General features: G+C 51.7%; 2 protein-coding genes across 21 annotated transcripts in view; one reads left to right on the top strand and one right to left on the bottom strand.

Annotated features, from left to right (window-relative positions):
- MAD1L1 (mitotic arrest deficient 1 like 1) overlaps positions 1-19,444 on the top strand; it is a 420,579-nt gene that overhangs the window by 388,485 nt on the left and 12,650 nt on the right. For 5 of the 20 annotated variants that reach the window (XM_063708341.1, XM_063708342.1, XM_063708340.1 and 2 more), the window contains one exon: positions 6,302-6,544. The exons of the other annotated variants lie outside the window; for them this stretch is intronic. In XM_063708341.1, coding sequence (XP_063564411.1) covers positions 6,302-6,529 — 228 coding nt within the window. In that variant the 3' untranslated portion in view covers positions 6,530-6,544. Of the gene's footprint in view, positions 1-6,301; positions 6,545-19,444 lie in introns of those variants that run through there. 20 annotated transcript variants of the gene reach the window in all.
- LOC109027774 (uncharacterized) lies at positions 388-9,367 on the bottom strand. Its single transcript, XM_019031146.3, has 2 exons — positions 9,176-9,367; positions 388-1,101 (listed from the first exon to the last, which is right to left on the bottom strand). Exons 1-2 carry the CDS (start codon positions 9,298-9,300, stop codon positions 567-569), a joined length of 660 nt encoding a protein of 219 aa, XP_018886691.1. The 5' UTR covers positions 9,301-9,367; the 3' UTR covers positions 388-566.

Here is a 19,444-nt window from a genome sequence, read left to right as displayed (position 1 = left end):
GTCTGCCCTGGCATGCACACAGCCCACCCACACTTCTGTCTACCCGAGTGGCCGATGGTCAGCCGCACACACCAGGAAGCCTTTGCTGGGGCCGGTGGTGGTGATGCTTCCGGCATGGGCTGCTTGCTTGTTGGCATCTGTGAGTCCTGACCCTTCCTGGGGCTGCAGCAGGCGTGAGTGTTGTTGAGGGAGGGGGAGTGGCCTGCAGACCCAGCCCTGAGAGCGACACTAGGTCTGTGTGCCCCCAGGAGCTCCTCCATCATCGTCTCTGTACAGACCCCAGCCCCGTCCCACCACATCCCACACTGGGACTCCCAGCCGCTTCTCCGTCATGAGAGCCCACAGTTCATTTGAAAACCAGTGTGGTCAGGGGCTGAGACTGGCTTGCATCTGGGTGGCCTGTTAGCCCTGGAGAAGCCGGCTGTGTAGGTGAGCAGCTGCGTGGGTGAGAGTGGGAGCATCGCAGGTCACAGGGACCCTCTGTCCCCTCAGCACGTGGGAGCCTCACTTGACACAGCAAGTGGAGGCCTGGAGCCGGCCAAGCGGTGCTAGGCAGGCCGATTCGTTCATTCTTGTACACAGCACGTAGCAAGTGCGTTCCGTGTCCTGGGCCCAGGGACGCCGAAGCGATGGGAACCCAGGCCTGCCCAGAGCTGAGGTCTCCCCACTGTATGCATCCAGGCTTTGGGAGATGGGCCGAGAGCAGCTGCTGGAGGGGGCGAGGCCTGCCCAGGGCTGAGATCTCCATGCTGTGTGCATCCCGGTTTCAGAACATGGGCCGAAGGCAGCTGCTGGACAGTGCCAGGACTGGTCTGGTCTCTCCCATGGAACCTTCCAGCTGAGCTTCCCCTGCAGTGGCCGCCCAGTGGGGGCTGGGTTGTGTGGGACAGAGGACAGCTAAAGGGTAGAGGTCTCCACTGTCTCCTGGTAGATACATCAGGCCCCCCACATCTTCCCAAGTCATGTAACGCTGCACACCCTGGTCCGCCCCGTGGTACCTCCGCGAGCACCGCCTGCCATGCCTGGTTTGCTGCTCTGTAATCCAGCGGCTCCTGCAGTCCTGGCACGTTCGGTTGTGTCCTGAAAGAAAACCAGTGCTTCCTAAACGGAAAAGGACAAACGTCAGTTGGAAAAGATGCGTGGCCTTCAAACGAACTCCCTGTTCCCAGGACAGACGGGAAGGTCAGAGGCCTTTAAAACATCATTTCCAAAATGAAATCACAGAAAGATACCTGCTGGATGTGAGGAGATAATCTGTATTCCATTCTTGGGGCCAAGGAGCAAATCAGCTGCAGAACATGTTTTGAAATGTCTCTTTGTAATGAATGTGGTCAATGAAAACGCGGAGCCATCAGCAGGACGCGACCCTCCCACCGCAAGATGAAGAACCTCCCGTGATACCATTCAAGCCCCACGAGCTGGCAGAGAGCAAACAGCAGCTTCATACAGGCTGCGGGTGCTGATGAAATGGAAAAGGCACTTCACACATCTTGCACACGCAAATTGCATCAGGCAGAGTATTCTTTGCAAAGAATGAAGCACTTCCTCCTCCTTGGCTCCTATGAGGGGCAGCGGTGGGGGGGCGTCTGGAGCAGGGACGGGCCGGCCTCAGGCTTCTCATCCTCTCGCTCCGGGAACAACACAAATGCAAACACAGCATGTCTTCCTGAGCCACGGGCACGGGGCCGGGCACTCGGTCACCCTTTCCTTCCGCCCATTCCTTGTGGGGGCAGCTCCTGGTCCCAGTGACCTCCCAGGGCCGGGCAGTAACCTTCGTGGCTGGACACACTCGGCCCAAGCATCCCCTGGTATCTGTAGTCTCCGGTTCCGGAGGGCATCTCGGGCACGAGTGACCCTTGGCATCTCACGGGGTCTCTTGGGTGCTGGCTCCTGTGGTGGCTGTGGTGTCATCCATCCTGCTGGTGTTTATAAACCTCCTGAACCCTCTATGGAAACACTGTCCGTGAGGGCTGACCCCCTTTATATCCCCTGTCCTGGCTGGAACCTCGAGTGTCTTTGCAGAGCTGGAGGAAAGGGCAGTGTTCCAGGCCCAGGAGCTGTCAGCCATGGATGTCCAGGACTGCAGCGCCGGGGGCGGCCTGTGCTGCTGACCAGCCCCTGGCCCTGCGGGAAGGACAGCAGGGGGAGACTGGCCCTGGAAGGTTCCCCACTGTGGTCTGTGGCAGGATGGGGCTGGTCCCTTCTTCAGTTCTGGACGCTGGTGCTTTAGGGAAACGCCTGGGGTTTCAGCTACAGCCTGAGACTGCCTGTGTGGCTGCCCCTTCCCCAGTGACGCTGAACGCATGTGCACATCTCCCTGGTCATGGGCACCATCCTGGCACCGAGTCTCCTGGTCTGTTCCTGAGCACCTCCCCTCCCTTGGGGAGCGTGGAGAGAAGAGCCTGACACAGCTTTGCCCCCGAGGCAGCAGGAGGCCTTTCCTAGGGCTTGGAGGGATCTCTGCCTCCCCAGAAGCAGCTCCTGGCTCTGAATGCCCAAGAGCCTGAGGGCAGAGAGGACGCCAGAGGTGGTGTGGAGCGTGTCCATCTCCTAAACAGCGCGCTCCTCCCCATGAGCTGGAACCCGACGCGTGTCTGCATGGAGCACGTCCATCTCCTAAACAGCGCTCTTCCCCGTGAACCAGAGCCCGACGCGTGTCTGCTTGTTTCCGAGCTGCTGTTTGTGGTTTGAGTCCCCATGCAGGGCAGCGGAGGGAGGTGGTGAGGGCTGTAACACACCAAGGTCAGAGCCGCCGGCCTCTCCCACATTGACATTCTGTGCACTGCCTGTGTGTGATCAAGTCTCCCTCCGGAGCGCTGGGCCCTGCGTCAGCGTCAGGAAAGCTACAGACAAGATGGGAATCATGCGTCTCCCAACCCTGAGCCCAGCAGGCTGTGCCAGGTGTTAAGTAGCTGGTCAGCTTATCAGCCACACAGCATTGCTAGGAGGGAAGAGGAGACCCCTTCGCTCTGCTCTCCCCGCTGCAGTCAGGGCCTGCCTCCCGTGCCCGCCAGGTGGGGCCTTGGCTGCACAGACCCTGTGCCCACTGTGAGTCCAGGAGCCTCGGGCTCAGGCCCCTCCTCCCTGCACCCCTGTCCTGCTTCTGATGGCGGGACAGTGACCCTGGCTGTGCCCACTCACTGACCAGCAGCACACTGTCTCCGTCCTGGCAGCAGCTGTGCGAGGCAGGCTTTCCTGTCCCACTCGCAGAGGAGGACACACACTCAGGCACTGGAGTGGCTTGCACGGTATGGCCACAGCCCTGCTGACTGCACCCACGCGCCCCTCCACCCCCTGCAGGAGCATCGAAGGACCGGATGCAACCAGACGGGTCCCCTCTGTCAGTGCCCGGCCTGTGCCAAGCCACAGCAGGATGTCCTGGGGGCAGCCTGGAGAAAGGAGTGCTGGGCCCTGGACTCCCCCTGACTTTGGGGGGATGGTCACCAAGGGGAGGTGCTGGGCACGTGGCAGCCTCGGGGAGCACCTTCCTGGGCCAGCTGTAGGCCCGTCCCAAGCTGCGTCCCCTGCCTGCCCCTGCCTCCTGCCCCTCTCCCTGGGCCGCCTCTGCCCCCTGCAGGGCTCCGTGTCAAGCTCCTTCAGCAGGGTGGGGCCTCGAATGCTGTCTATGTCCCACACCTCGTGTCTCAGGGTCTGCAGTGGAGCACCCAACCAAGGTCTTTCCCCAGGTCTCCCCCCAGCCTTGAGGTGGCCCCTTGTGCCCCTGGGCCCCTACCTGTCCAGCAGCAGCAGCTGGGGCTCCCTGTCCACTGGGAGTGCTTCCTCAAGCATGAGATTTTGGCAGGGGGGCCTGTGGGACCACCACACTTCTCCCCAAGGGCACACCGGGGATGGCAGAGGGTCGTGGGAAAGCGTTGACCCTCGTCAGGTCCCCGGGGAGCCCCTGGCAGGCCGCTCTGTGGCTGGATGTGAGTTAAGCAGTTCAGCCGTGTGTGAGGCTCCGTGACACCAGCCAGGACACACCTGGAGTTGTGGGGATTTTTAGTTGCCTTCTGGTGGTAGTGAAACCGTGCAGCCTTGCACAAGTGTTCCTGCGTAGGCTCCACTTGCCGCCCTTCCCGGCCCCACTCACATCCTGAGTGTGTGCTCAGGCCCCTCAGAGGAAACCAGACTTCTGAGTGTCCCCTCCCCGCCCCTAGCCATGGAGTGGCCGTGGCTGAAGTGGAAGAGATTCAGAGGCTGACAGCCGAGGGGAGGTTTGAACCTCACTAAAATCAGTCGGAGCTGACGCTCGTTTCAGCATTGCCCACGCTGTCTGGGTAGGAGGTGACTTCGCCTCCACGTGGCCTGCCGTGGGGCTTCTTCCTGCAGCGGGCTCTCCTGGGTGCTCCAGGAAGATGGAGCTGGGACAAAGTGTGCCACTCCAGAAGTGAGTCTTAAGCTCAGGTCTCCTCCCGGCCTTGGTTTCTGACTCCTTCGTGTTAGGAAGGAGGCCCCCAGGAGGAAGCACGCACTTTGGCAATGAGACGTTTTAATTGCGTCTTAAAATAGCATTGCAGTAAAGAACACTAAACCGTGACTGACCAATTGCACTTCAGGAAGCCCTCAGCACAGTCAGACACCGGGAAGCGCGGAAAAGCTGCCCACTCGTGGACGCCCATCAAGCCCCCTCAGGAGGGGCTGGATGACAGAGGAGGTCTACACCGCACCTGGGCCCCTTCCCCAGGTTCAGCCTTCATTGCGGCCTCCCTGGCCGTGAGGGACGTCTGCGCAGGAGCTCCCCGGGGCCAGCTTTGCCTGAATGTGGAAGATGGAGGGAAGAGTGTTACCGTTTAGTTGATTTACTGCCGAAGAACCTGTAAGGCCCAGGAAGACAGAGAAAGATGCCAGAAAGAGCATCATTCTGCAGGGTTCAAGGTGAACCTGGCTCGCTTTCAGAGGAGTAGGGCAACGAGGGCACCCAGACCCTAATTACACAGGATCCCGGCACTGTGCCATCGGGGCCTCATGTGTGGTCTTGGTGGAGAATGACCAGGGCTGCTCTCTAGCCCCCGTCCTCCAGATGGTCCCCAGAGGGACTGACAGACACACTCAAGGAATGTGCTACTGGGAAGCCAGGATGCCATTTCAGTACCAGCAGCCCCACTGTGGGCTTCACTCGAAGGCTGTGCTGGAGCCCGGCCTCGGACTCACCCCAGCCAGCCCCTGAGCTCCAGGCAGTGCACCCTCCCCATCCGGGAACCAGCCCCAAGGCAGCCCGTGTGCTGAGCCACAGGGAGGGCCAGCTGGGCGAGGGGCTGACGTGTGGGGACGCAGCTGTGCAGCACTCAGAGGCCCTGCCCACCCTCCCCTCCAGGACACAGCCTGACAGTGCCCTGGGCCTCGGCTGCCTTGCAGGGGCCCAGGTGAGGAGTGGGAGGTGGAGGCCTCTGCAGCTGCAGGCAGTAGCTACTCAGTAAATGATGGGCCCAGCGATGGACGAAGGACGAAGGCCTCCCTCGGGGACCTGAAGAAGCATAGCTGTCTGTCCCTCGCCGGGGCTCGGGTGGCTGCAGTTACTCAGCTCGCCTGGGACAGGCCTGGGGGGCCAGTGAGCACGCGGCATTGTGGCAGCTCAGGCAGGCATGCGCCGGAAGGGCTTCTGGCGGCCTGTGGACTGGGAGAAACTTTCCAGCTGCCAAGAGTTGCCCTTTGGATCCTAAGTGCAGGGCCAAGCCCGGCTGTGACGGCTGAGGCCGGGCTCCTGGAGGCAAGGCCACCTCAGGCCTCCAGGGCCGGAGCCGCAGGGAGCTGCTGGGTTTCCACAGGGCCACGGGGGCTGCGGCCACACGGAGCGGGAGCACAGGTGGGAAGGGTGTCTGTGAAAAGTGAGATCTGTTGCCGCTTCCTCTAGCTTAATTACCGGCATGGTAGTTGCAGAGTTGAAATGCAGCTTTAAAAGCCTTTGTGAGTAATTAGTGTCAAACACACAAGATCTACAAAGCCATAAACTCACAGCTTGGTGATATTACCAAGTACTAATTAAGAAAGAAAAAAGAAAATTCCCTTTCATGATCACATTTTCAGCCCTGCCAAAGATGAAAAACAAGGCAATTTGCAGCCGATGGCGACGCCGGAGGGTAAGTGGCGTCCACAAGAAGATGGCGGCCGAGCGCGGCGAGCAGGCAGGGTCTGGTTGAGGGCTGGGGTGGTGACGGCGTGATTGTGTCTGGCTACCGGGTTCTCAGCCAGGGAGCACCCGATTCCCAGCAGAGATGGAATCCCAGCTCAGGAAGGGGAGACTCATGCGAGGGCAGAGGTGAGGCACCCGCCCAGAAGGATTGGGGGTCTCCCCATTTCACAGGTGGGGACACTGAGGCTCAGCTCACAGCCAGGACGGGGACAGCAGAGTGACGGCCGAGACCATCTGCCCCGCGAGGGAAGCAGCGCCCACCTTCCTTGGTGGTCCGGGAAGGCCAGACGGGCCCCTTGGGTGCCCACCAGCCTCAGCCACTGTGAGCTCGTCCAGCTTCTGGCAGGCGCCCGGCCACTCACCTGGGAGGCTCTGAGAACGACAGCTTCTGTCTCGTGAGTGACGTGGTGCCCGCTTTCATCCTGGGGCCCACAGCTGCCAGGAGAGGCCAGGCTGAGGTCAGGAGGCTCAGCAGCTGGTTCCGTGACTTCCTCTTTGCTGAGGAGGTCAGGACAGAAGCTTCTAGATGACAGGCCACTCAACTTGGTATAAAACAGCAAATTTCTGTGCCTGTGCTGTCGGGCTGTGAATAACTTCTCGTCTGTTTCATGAGATGCAGCTTCAGCCCAGGGAGGCGTCAGATGCAGCCGGGCGAGACGCGGAGCCAAGAGCTGTCCTCGCCCCCCATGTGAGTGACTGGAGAGATGAAATTCTCAAAGTCTTGTCACTTACGGGGATATTTTTAACCCAGGACCAGGGAAGCACAGCTCTCATTGGTGGCCGTGTGCTCTGGCGCTTGGGCAGTGGGCAGCAGCCAGGTTATCGGGACGTGCTCAGGCCCAACAGGACCCCCAGAGCCGCACCTGCCCCCCACAGAGTAGAGCCGGCCCGGGAGCAGCCTTGGTCACATCTAATCCCACCAGCCGCCGGCAGTGGAGAGCTGTGCCTGGCCCAGAGATGTGGGCATCACATCCAGGCTGCAAACGCACGGGGACCACCTGGCCCCGCCAGGGTTCGCTCTATCCTGGCTTGGCCTGCATGGCCTCTCGCCGTCTGCACGGTCCACTCACCCGAGTCAGGGCTGGGGCATGCAGGGAGTGTGCAGTGACGTTGGGCAGAGGGAGGCTGCTCAGGTCCAAGTAGGCAGAGAAACCGCATGCCCAGGCCGCTCAAACCTTGAACTGCAGGAGCCCTGAGCTGCTGTTGCTGTTTTATTGTTCTGTTTTGTTTTGTTGTCAGATGGAGTCTCATTCTGTTGCCCAGGCTGGAGTGCAGTGGCGCGATCTTGGCTCACTGCAACCTCTGCCTCCCGGGCTCAAGTGATTCTCCTGCCTCAGCCTCCCGAGTAGCTGGGATTACAGGCCCCCACCACCATGCCTGGCTTTTTTTGTATTTTTAGTAGAGACGGGGTTTTGCCATGTTGGCCAGGCTGGTCTCGAACTCCTGAGCTCAGGTGATCCATCTGCCTTGGCCTCCCAAAGTGCTGGGATTACAGGTGTGAGCCACCGCACCCAGCTTGTTTTACTGTTTATGACGCGGCTCTGCTGCCGCTAGGACAGATACTTGTACAGCCCGATTCAAAGACTGTGCAGAGGCGTCTCCCAGATACCCCGGGGTGCACTGCAGTCAAGGAAGGCTGCCTGGAGGAGGTGGCCTGTAGCTGGGGCTCATGGGTGAATTAGAGTTTGTCTGGCTGGGTTGGGGAGCTGTTTCTGGCCTCAGGATCTCACGTGCTCATGCTCACCGGCTCCAGGGCACCCAGCGTGCAGGGAGAGCAGAGGGGTAGGCCTCGGGCTCCAGGCCAAAGTTGGGGAAAGAGAGTGTCAGACCTGGGCTTGGGGGATGATGACTCTGATGTCGTCCTCATGGGGGATGGTTGAGGAAAGGGTGGGGTGTGGCTCACTCGTGTGGCCCTCGCCCCTGTGGAATGCCCGCCGTGCTGGGCCCCGCTGCAGGTGCTGGATGCGCAGCAGTAATGCGGGGGTCCTGCTCCGCCTGGGCACGTCTTCCAGCAGGGAATGGGGGCCGATGGCCAGGCAGGGTCTGTGCTCCATGCCTAGGTGGTTATGGGGGGAGGCGGGGAGCCTGGGCCCTGGCTGTGGGTGGACCTGTGGCTTGCTGACCTGGTGCCCAGCTGCCCTACCTCCCAAGCTGTGAGAAGCCAGGACCAGCCCCATCCTCCATCCAGATGGTCTCTGACATTGCCCTGGGAGCCGGGGGAGGGGTGGGGGATGTTCTAACTGAAGGGCCTGGGCGGCCTAGAGCCCTTCTATATCTTCTGGCCAATGGTTTTACCTGGTCCACTGCCTCCCAAGCCTGCACATCCCATCGCGTGCGTTTAAACTGTTAGAAAGTTACTCCTTTGACTAAGCCGGAAATGCTCTCTATGGCCCTGTGGATCTGCGTCCAGTTCCCCACGACATTCCGTTTTTGGAGCCTTTGTGAAGAGGCGGGGGGTTTGTCAGCCCCACTCGGAAGCAACCAGGCTGGTTCCCTGCCGCAGTCCCAGCTTCTTCTGCGGGCAGCTGGCCTGAGAGCCAAGCACTCCCCAGGCCATGGCACCGGGTGGGCAGGACGCTTTCCTGCCAGGCAGGAGGCAGAGCCCTCCCCGGGACCCCGAGTGTCTGTCCTGGGTGGGGACTAGACGGTGACCACCACCTCGACCCCGGGCAAGCCCACCTAGCCCCGCTCCCCCACCAAGCCCTGCTCCACCTACACGAAGCTGCCTGCGGCCAGCCCCTTTTGCCCCCAACCTAAATGACTGAGGAGTCTGTTAGGGAGGGCCTCCCTGTCGCTCTAAAGAGCAGGAACAGGACATCCCTGCCCCAGGGCATGGAGGCGGCTGGCCATCTGCGAGTGGGACCCGCCGCGGTTGGCCAAGCTCAGGCCATATGAGCTGGGACTGGCAGGCAGTTCCTGGCTGCCTCAAATTTGGGATCCAGACTCTGCTGACCTCCCAGAGCCCAGCGTGTCTTTGCACACTCTGTCCTTGTCCCCAGTTTCCTCCCCGCCCCAGGGTGTGCCTGGGACCTTAGGTAGTCTTACCTGTCAGTCTTACCTTCTTCTTGGCCAGGGACTGTGGAAGGCAGGACATTCACCCCGTGGTCAGTGGCTGGGCCTTTCTCATGAAGCAGCTTGATTGAGATGTCATCTACAGAGCGTGCAGCCATCACCACAGTCTATCTTGGAATGAATGCCTTTATCACCCTGGAAGGAAACGTGCCCCATAGCCATCCCCTCCCAGTCCCAGCCGTCGGCAGCCGCTGTCTGTGTTGTCTCTAGACTCCCCTACCTGCAGTGTTGCAGGGAGATGGGCTCCACGGCGAGTGGTCTCTGGCGTCTGGCATCTTTCGCTGAGCGTGAGGTTTTCACGGTTCGCTCACATTGGACCACTTGCTGACGCTCCATTTGTTACTGATGAATCATACGGTCTAGTGTGTGGATAGACCGTGTTGTTTATCCGTTCATCCATTGACAGAATATTTGAATTGCTTCCGTTTGGGGCTGTTACACACAGTGCCGCTGTGAACATTCGTGTACAAGCTTGTGTGTGGAAATGCATTTTTGTTTCTCTCGGGTGTACACCCATAAGAGGACGTGCCGGGGTCACGTGGTAATTTAAGGTTGAGCTTTGTAAGGAGCTGCCTGTTCTCCCAGCTTCTCCCCGTCCTCCCCAGCACGCGCCACTGTCTGCTTTTATGATGCTTTTCCATCCCAGGGGCTGCGGGTGCCGCTGGGTTAGAGGGTCCGTGAACCTCCTGAGATTCCAATGCAAAATGTGAAGTGGGTGTTGGCGTGGGTTTCGGGTAGAGGGACTGCAGCCCCTGCACGGGGTTAGGAATATGTTTCCCAGTCCAGGCAGAGCTACGCGGGAATCGCCTCTAGACACCCAAGAGGGAGCAGTTTTGTCTGGAGAAGCAGCACGCTGCCGTGTTTCACCAGGCTGGCCTGTGACAGCTGGACCTGCCCCCGATGCCACCACCTCCTCCTGCCGGGGCTTCCCTGTTTGCTGATTCTGCGTTATTGATGAGCCACCATCTGTATACACGCACCCGTGAGGCCATCAAGGCAGTGAACAGACCCTTCGCCCCCAGATCCCAGGCCCTGTGCAGCCTGCCTTGCCCCTCCCACTGCAACCCGACCCCAGGCAGCCACTGATCCTTCTGTGTTTCCTGTCACCACGGGTTCATCCATGTTTTCTAGAGTTTCTGTAAGTGGCATCACGCAGTATCTAGCCTTTCTCCTCTGGCTTCTTCTACTAAGCGTAGTTAGTTTGAGATTTATCCATGTTGCTATGGTATCAACAGTTTATCCCTTTACAGTCATACGGATAGACCACAGTGTCTTCATCCAGATGCTGACGGGCATTCCAGTGGCTTCCAGCTTGGGGCTGTTGCAAATAAAGTGTACAGTGAACGTTCACTTGCAAGCTTTGCACAGACATTTATTTCTTTTCTCTTGGCTAAATCGGAACTGCTTGATTGTGTGGTCGGTGTACGCTTAACTTTACAAGAAGTTGCCAAGCTGTTTTCCAAAGTGCCTGCACCATTTTCCATTCCTATCAGCAGTATAGGAGACTTGTAGTTTCTCCACACGGTCACCAGTACTTGACATGATCAGTCTTTTTAATTTCAGTCCTTCTAAGAGGTGACTGACGGCGTCTCATTGCGGTTTTAATTTGCATTTTCCTCATGACGAATGACACTGAGCATCTGTCCCTGTGCCATCTTGCTGGTCTTCGCTGAAGTGCCTGTTCACATCTTCTGCTAATTATTTATGGGGTTCTGTGTTTCCTTAATGAGTTTTGAGAGTTCTTTGTATACTCCAGATGCAAATCCTTCATCAAATATGTACATTGCTGGTGTTCTCTCCTTATACATGACATGTCTTTTCATTCTCTTAACAATGTCTTTTGAAGAGCAGACATTTTTAATTTTGATTAAGTCTAACTTACCAGTCTTTTATTTTATGGAGTGTGCTTTTGCTGTCGTATCTAAGAAATCTTTACCTAACCCAAGGTCACAAAGACTGCCTCCATTTTTTTTTCTTCTAGAAGTTTTATAGTTCTAAATTTTACATTTGTGTTCATGATCCATTTTGAGTTTTTTTTATATGGTGCAAGGTCTGGATTGACTCTTTTTCATTTTTTATTGCATATGAACGTCTAGTTACTCCAGCATCAAGATCATTCTTTTTTACTGAATAGCCTTTTGCATCTTTGTCAGCCTGCTAGGATTTTAATTGAAATTACGCTGACTCTATAGATCATTTTGGGGATAATTGACATCTTAACAATATGGAAACTTCTAATCTATGAACAGTTTCTCTCAGCAATGTGTTCTCATTTTCAGTGTGCGGGTATCAGAGGCATTTGAACCAGAGTGACTCCATTTTGAATAAGGACTGGGTGAAATAAGACTGAGACCTACAGGGCTGCTTTCCCAGAAGGTTAGGCGTTCGTAGTCACAAGATGAGATAGGAGGTCCGCACAAGATGCAAGTCACAAAGACTTGGCTGATAAAACAGGTTGCAGTAAAGAAGCTGGCCCCAAACCCACCAAAACCAAGACAGCCATGAAAATGACCTCTGGTCAGCCAGGCGCAGTGGCTCATGCCTGTAATCCCAGCACTTTGGGAGGCTGAGGCAGGCAGATCATGAGATCAGGAGTTCGAGAACAGCCTGACCAACATGGTAAAACCCCATCTTTACTAAAAATACAAAAATTAGCCGGGCATGGTGGTGCATGCCTGTAATCCCAGCTACTCAGGAGGCTGAGGCAGGAGAATTGCTTGAACCCAGGAGGCAGAGGTTGTAGTGAGCTGAGATTGCGCCACTGCACTCCAGCCTGGGCGGCAGAGTGAGACTCCGTCTTAAAAAAAGAAAAAAGAAAGAAAAAAGAAAGTGATCTCTGGTCATCCTCACTGCTCATTATACTGTAATTATAATGCATTAGCATATGACACGACACTCCCACCAGTGCCATGACAGCTTACAAATGCCATAGCAATGTCAGGAGTTTCCCCTATATGGTCTAAAAGGGGGAAGAACCCTTAGTTCTGGGAATTGCCTACCCCTTTCCTGGAAAACTCATGAATAATCCACCCCTTCATTAGCATATAATCAAGAAATATAGTATAAGTGTTAGTTGAGCAGCCCACGTCACTGCTCTGCCTATGGAGTAGCCATTCTTCTGTTTCTTTACTTTCCTAATAAACTTGCTTTCACTTCACTGTATGGACTCACCTCAAATTCTTTCTTGTGTGAGATCCAAGAACCCTCTTTTGGGGTCTAGATTGAGACCCCTTCCTGATAACATAGATATTTCACATCTTTTTCAGATTTATCCCAAGTATTTTAGATTTTGATATTATTATAAAAGGGTTTTGTTTTTACATTTAATTTCTGTTGCTACTATATAAAAACAATTCATTTGTATGTTGATCTTTTTATTTTGCAACTTCGCTAAACTCATGTGTTAGTTCCAGTAGCTTCTTAGTATATCTGATGGGATTTTCTCCTTAGACAATGATATTATCTGTAAGTACACTTGCACTTCCACTTACCCACACTGGATGCTTGTGAAGTTCCTTGTTCTTGTGTTATTTCACTAGCTAGAACCTTCAGGATGATGCTGAATACAAGCAGTGAGAGTGAACATCCTTGTCCTGTTTCAGATCTGAGGGAGAAGCATCCAATCTTCAGCCATTAAGTGTGATATTCTCTGTACGTCGTTCATAGATACCCTTTCTCAGGCTGAGGAAGTTCTCTTCTAATCCTAGTTTGCTGAGATTTTTTTTTTTTTTTGAGGAATGCCTGTTGGGTTTGATCAGATGCTTTTTCTGCATTTATTGAGTTGATCATATGATTTTCCTTTTGTACTTTGTTAATATGTGGAATTACTTTGATTTTCTAGGGTTAAACCAACCTTGTATTCTTAGGATAAACCCCACTTAGTCATACTACATTATCCTTTTTATATGTTATTGGATGTGAATTGCTAACCGTTTTGTTTTGAATTTTTGCATAAATATTCCTTAGGGTTGTTCCATAGTTTTGGGGGGGTGCGGCTTGTAATGTCTTCTGATTTGTATATCATAGTAATGTTGGTCTCACAGAGTGAGTTGGAAAGCATTCCTCCTCTTCAGTTTTCTTAAAGAGTTCATGTAGAATTCTTGATTAAAACAAACTGGAAGAAAAGAGTTAATGTAGAATTGATATTATTTCTTTTTTAAATAGTTGATCCAATTCATCGGTAAACCCATTGAACCTTGAAGTTTTCTTCCTGAGGTTTTAACTACACATCAGTGTCTTGATAGACATAGAGTTATTCACATTGTCTTTTTCTTTTGTGGTGAGCTTTAGTAGTTTGCATCTTCAGAAGTTTGTCCATTTTATCTGTTTTCAAAGGTATTGGCATAAAGTTGTTCATAATTTCTCTTACTATCCTTTTAACATCTGTAGGATCTGTAGTGCTATCATCCCTCTTCTTCCTGATGTTAGTAATTTGTCTCTTCTCTTTTATTCCAGGTCAGTCTGGGTTTGGACCCAGCTGGGTTTAGAAACAGCTTTGGGTTTTATTATTTCTACTGCTTTCTTGTTTTCTTTCACCATTGTTGCTTTGATCTTTATTTTCTTTCTTCTGCTTACTTTGTCTAATTTGCCCTTCTTTAGTTCCTTAAGGTCGAAGCTGAAGTCTCTGATTTGAGACCTTCTTTTTTTAATGTGGACATTCAGTGCTATAAGTTTCCCCCTAGTTTCTGCTCCAGTGGCATCCCACAAATTCTGATATTTTGTTTTTATCTTCATTCAGTTCAAATCACTTACTAACCTCCCTTTTGATTTCTTCTTTGACATATGGGTTATTTAGAAGTGTGTTAGTTTCCACATTTTTTGAAAATCTCCAGATGCCGTTCTGTTACTAATTTCTCATTTAATTTCATTATTGTCAGAGAACATTCTCGGAACGGTCTGAATCCTTCTACTTTTTTTGGAGACGGAGTCTCATTCTGTCACCCAGGCTGGAGTGCATGGTGCGATCTCAGCTTACTGCAACCTCTGCCTTCCAGGTTCAAGTAATTCTCCTGCCTCCTACCTCAGCCTCACAAGTAACTGGGATTACAGGCACGTGCCACCACGCCTGGCTAATTTTTGTATTTTTAGTAGAGATGGGGTTTCACCATGTTGGCCAGGCTGGTCTCGAACTCCTGATCTCAGGTGATCCACCTGCCTCGGCCTCCCAAAGTGCTGGGATTACGGGCGTGAGCCACTGCATATGGTCACATTTCTTGAAATTTGTTTTAAGGTCCATCCAGAATGTTACTGCCTTGGTAAATGTTGTGTGTGTACTTGAAATCTGTGTGTATCCTGTATCCCGCTGGAATGTGCTACATCGATGTCAAGTAGCTGACATTTTTAATAATGTTTGCAAAGCTTCTATATCCTTGCCAATTTTCTGTTTTCCTGTTCTATCAGTTATTGATAGATGAATATTGACATCTCTGACTATAATTACAGATTTCTCTATTCCTTCTTGCATTCCAGTTTTTGTTTCATATATAAATGGATGCTTTTATCATTATGAAATGACCTTTATTGCTAGTAATATTCTTTGCTCTGAAATCTACTTTGTCTGATACAGAGCTGCACTGTCAATAAGCAACCTTGGGTATATCGCACATTTGGTTCCAGATCACTGTGATTAAACCAATATCACAATAAAGCAAGTCCCATGCATTTTGTTTCCCAGTGCATATAAAAGTTATGTTTATCCTGTACTATAGTCTGTCAAGTGTACAATAGCATTATGTCTTTAAAAAACAATGTACATGTCCTGATTTTAAAAATACTTTATTGCTTAAAAATGCTAATGATCACCCGAACCTTTAGCCAGTTGTAATCTCTTTGCTGGTGGAGGTTCTTGCTTTGATGGTGATGGCTGCTGACAGATCAGGGTGGTGGTTGCTGAAGGCTGGGGTGGCTGTGACAGTTTCTTAAAAACACCAATGGGCTGGGTGCAGTGGCTCACGCCTGTAATCCCAGCACTTTGGGAGGCTGAGGCAAGTGGATCACTTGAGGCCAGTAGTTCGAGACCAGCCTGGCCAACATGGTGAAACCCTGTCTCTACTACAAACACAAAAATTAGCTGGGCATGGTGGCACGTACCTGTAATCCCAGCTACTTGGGAGGCTGAGGCACGAGAATCACTTGAACCTGGGAGGTGGAGGTTGCAGTGAGCTGAGATCGTGCCACTGCACTCCAGCCTGGGCAACAGAGCACGACTCCATCCCCACCCGCACCCCCCCCAAAAAAAAAAAAACACAGCAATGAAGCTGGCCACATTGATTGACTCTTCCTTTCATGAAAGATTTCTCTGTAGCATGCAATGCTGTCTAAAACCATTTTACCTACAGTAGAACTTCTTTCTATCTTGGAGCCAATCCTCTCAACCCCTCAAACTGCTTTATCAACTAAGTTGATGTACTTTGCTGTCATTTTTCAACAATGTTCACAGCATTTTCACCAGGAGCAGATTCCATCTCAAGAAACCACTTTCTTTGTTCATTCATAAGCAGCAGCTCCTCATCCATTCAAGCTTGATCATGAGATTGCAGCAGTTTAGTCACATCTTCAGGCTCTGCTTCTAATTCTAATTCTCTTGCTATTTTCACCACATCTGTCCATCTTCCTCCACTGACCTCTTCTTGAACCAAGTCATCCATGAGGGTTGGAACCAACTTCTGCAAACTCCTGTTCATGGTGATACTTTGACCTCCTCTCATAAATCACTGATGTTCTTAATGGCAACTAGAATGACAGCTCCTTTCCAGAAGCTTTTCAGTTGACTTTGCCCAGATTCATTAGAGGAAGCACTCTGTGACAACTATAGCCTTACAAAATGTATTTCTTAAATAATAACACTTGAAAGTCAATTGTCCCTTGATCTAGGGGCCACAGGATGGATGCTGTGTTAGCAGTCATAGAAACAACGTTCATCTCCATCAGAGCCCAGTAACTAGTTGCATTGTCAGTGAGCAATAATATTTTGAAAGGAATTTTGTTTTCTGAGCAGGAGGTCTGAACAGTGGGCTTAAAATATTCAGTGCACTGTGCTACGTTTGAACAGATGTGCTGTCATCCAGGCTTCGTTGTTCCACTGATAGAGCACAGACAGAGAAGACTTAGTATCATTCTTAAGGGCCCCAAGAGCTCATTTACCGTCTCCATATTAGCAGTAAGCCTGTTCTGCTTTCTTATCATTCATGTGTTTGTTGGAATAGCCCTTGTGATTTCCTTTACGAACTTCTCCTTTGCAGGCTAGCTGTGTTGTGCAAGAGACCTAGCTTTTGGCCTCAGTTTTCAACATGCCTTCCTCACTAAACCTAATTATCTCTAGCTTTTGATTTAAAGTGAGAGACATGTGAGTCTTCTTTCACTTGAACACCTAGAAGCCATTGTAGGGTTATTAATGGGCCTGGTGTCAATATTGTTGTGATGGTCGTGTCTCAGGGAATGGGGAGGCCTAAGGAGAAGGAGAGAGATGGGGGATGGCTGGTCAGTGGAGCAGTCAGAACACACACGTTTATCAGTTAAGTTTGCTGTCTTATGGGCACTGTTTGTGGAGCTCCGAAACCATTACAATGGTGACATCAAAGATCACAGATGACAGATTACCATAAAAGATATACTAATAATGAAAAAGTTGGAAATATATATGACACAGACATGAAGTGAATCCATGCTTTTGGAAAAATAGTGCCAATAGACTTGCCAGACACAGACCTTAAATTTGTAAAAAATGCAGTGTCTGTGAGGCACGGTCAGGCCACGGATGAAGCGAGGTGTGCTCATGTGAACACAGGGCGAATTGGCTTCTGTGAGCACGCTGTATCTGCTTCACGTTACTTTTAATCTACTGCGTCTTCATAGTTAAAATGTGCTTCTTAAAAGCAAGATATAGCTGAGTCTTAAATGTGCATAAAATCTGACATTCTCTGCCTTTTCACTGGGCCATTTACCTTTAAATTGATTACTACTTTGATAAGTCTATCATCTTGTTATTTGTTTTCTGTTTGTCCTGTCTGTCCTTTGTTCTTTTTTTTTCCCTCTTTTTCTGCCTTTCTTGGGTTGAATTTTTTACAAGTTCATGTGCCTCCTTTTTGGATTTGTTAACTGTATTTTTTACAGGTTGTGTTAGGATTTAGGGCATGTAGATCTTTAACAACACAGTCATCCTCGAATGATATGACACCGCCTTATGTGTAGTGTGAGAACGTGACAGTCACGTACTTCCAGTCTTCTCCTTCCTGCCTTAGTCGTCTGCTTATATTTTATTTATGCACATGATAAACCCCACAATACTTTGTTTTTATTTCTGTTTAGTCAGCTATCTTTGAAAGAGATGTAAATAATAATTGTAAATGTTGTATATGTCTGCACATGCAGCTCCCACCCCTTATTCATGGAAGGAGTAGGGCTGTTCCTTCTTCTTGTGTAGGCCCATGTTTGTTTTTATTTTTATTTATTTTTTTTTGAGGCAGAGTCTCACTGTGTCGCCCAGGCTGGAGTGCAGTGGCGCGATCTCGGCTCACTGCAACCTTCGCCTCCCAGGTTAAAGTGATTCTCCTGCCTCAGCCTCCCGAGTAGCTGGGATTACAGGGATGTGCCACTGCACGTGGCCAATTTTTGTATTTTTAGTAGAAACAGGATTTCACCATGTTGGCCAGGCTGGTCTTGAACTCCTGACCTCGGGTGATCCTCCCACCTCAGCCTCCCACAGTGCTGGGATTACAGGCATGAGCCACTGGCCTGGCCTGTTGTGTAAGCCCCTGTTTGCATCCTCATTTTCCTTCTGTCTGAAGGGCTTCCTTTAATATTCTTGCAGTGTGTATCAGCTGCTTTTTGGGATATTTTAAGCTCTTGCACACCTGAAGAAGTCTTTATTTGGGGGGAGATATTTCCACTGGGTGGAGAATTCTGGGCTTTGTCTTTCTGTACTTTACAGAGGTGATCTCACTGTCATCTTAATTCCAGTATTTCCTCTGAGAAGTCTGCTGTCATCCTCATCTTTGTTCCTCTGTCGGTCAATTGTCTTTTCTTCTTCTGACTGCTTTTAAGATTTCATCTGTACTGCTGGTTTTGAGCAGTTTGATTATGATGTACTTTGTGTACTTTAATGTCGTTTCCTCCCCCTGCCTTTTTTTTTTTTGGTGGTTGGGGTTCTTTGAACTTCTCAGATCTCTCAGTTTACACTTTTCCACACATTTCAGAAAATTGGGGTCATTATTTTTTCAAGACTCTTTGCTGTCCCCACCACTGGCAACCAGTCCTTGAATAACATCACTGCAGAACTCACTGGCTCGTGGCTTCTGGGGTCAGGAATCCAAGTGTGGCTGAGCTGGCTCTCTGCTCAGAGACCTCACCAGCCACGGTCCTCTTGGCTCTGCTGGGGAACGTCCCACGTCCAGGTACACCTATGTGGCCGTCAGAAGGATTCTGCTTCTCATCCGTGGTTGGGCTGCAGTGCTTGGTTCCTATGGCAGCTCCTCGCCACGTGGGCAGCTCACGCACGGCAGCTGGCGTGTCAGAGCTCTGAGAACCAGGGTGGGAGCCGCAGAAGTCACGGCTGCTGTGACGTGACTGCAGAGGGGAAGCCAGCACTTGCGCCACACTTTGCATCAGCTGTAAGTCACGCTGAAGGGCTGGCGCTGATACGGGTGATGCCTGGAGGTGGGGACCATGAGGAGCCATTTCAGAAGTGCCACCAGCCTGCCTCCGGGACTCCTGCCCCACGTGTCAGGCCACGTGACGTTGCCCCACAGCCCACGCCCGATGTGCTGCCTCCTTTATATTTATCTTTCCGTTTTTTCCTTTTTGTTTGTATGCGCTTTTCTTTCTTTTTTTCATCTGTTTCATCTCGGATGGTTTCCGTGGTTGTATCTGCAGCTTCACTGATCCTGTTTCCGCGATGTTTGATCTGGCATGGATCCGTCCCCTGCACTTGTTGTCTTCATCCTTAGAAGGTCAATTTGGCTCTTTTTTGTCCCTTTTATGTCTGTCCTCAACTTTTTGGGCATATGGAGCAAAGTTACAGTGACTTAATGTGATCTGCCGCTTCTGACGTCAGGTCAGCCCTAGGTTTGTTTCACTCAGCTGATTTTCTCTTTGTTGAGTGCTGCGAGGCTGTGTGTGCATGTGTGCGTGTGCCTGTGCATGCATGTGTGTGTGTGTGTTCCTATAAATATTCGTGAGCTCTGTTCGGAGACACAGTTCAGGTACTTGGAAACAGCCTGGTTCCCTGGGTCTCGGTTTAGGAAA

The sequence above is a fragment of the Gorilla gorilla genome, chromosome 6 (assembly GCF_029281585.2).
Source record: "Gorilla gorilla gorilla isolate KB3781 chromosome 6, NHGRI_mGorGor1-v2.1_pri, whole genome shotgun sequence".
NCBI lineage: Eukaryota > Metazoa > Chordata > Mammalia > Primates > Hominidae > Gorilla > Gorilla gorilla.
This window is presented reverse-complemented; position numbering and strand designations above follow the sequence as displayed.

Coding starts and splice junctions, on each gene's coding strand:
- LOC109027774 (XM_019031146.3), bottom strand. CDS start 9,300: ATGGCTGCACGCTCTGTAGATGACATCTCAATCAAGCTGCTTCATGAG. Junction 1,102..9,175: donor GAAGAAGGTAAGACTGACAG/GTAAGACTACCT, acceptor TTTTCCGTTTAG/GAAGCACTGGTTTTCTTTCA.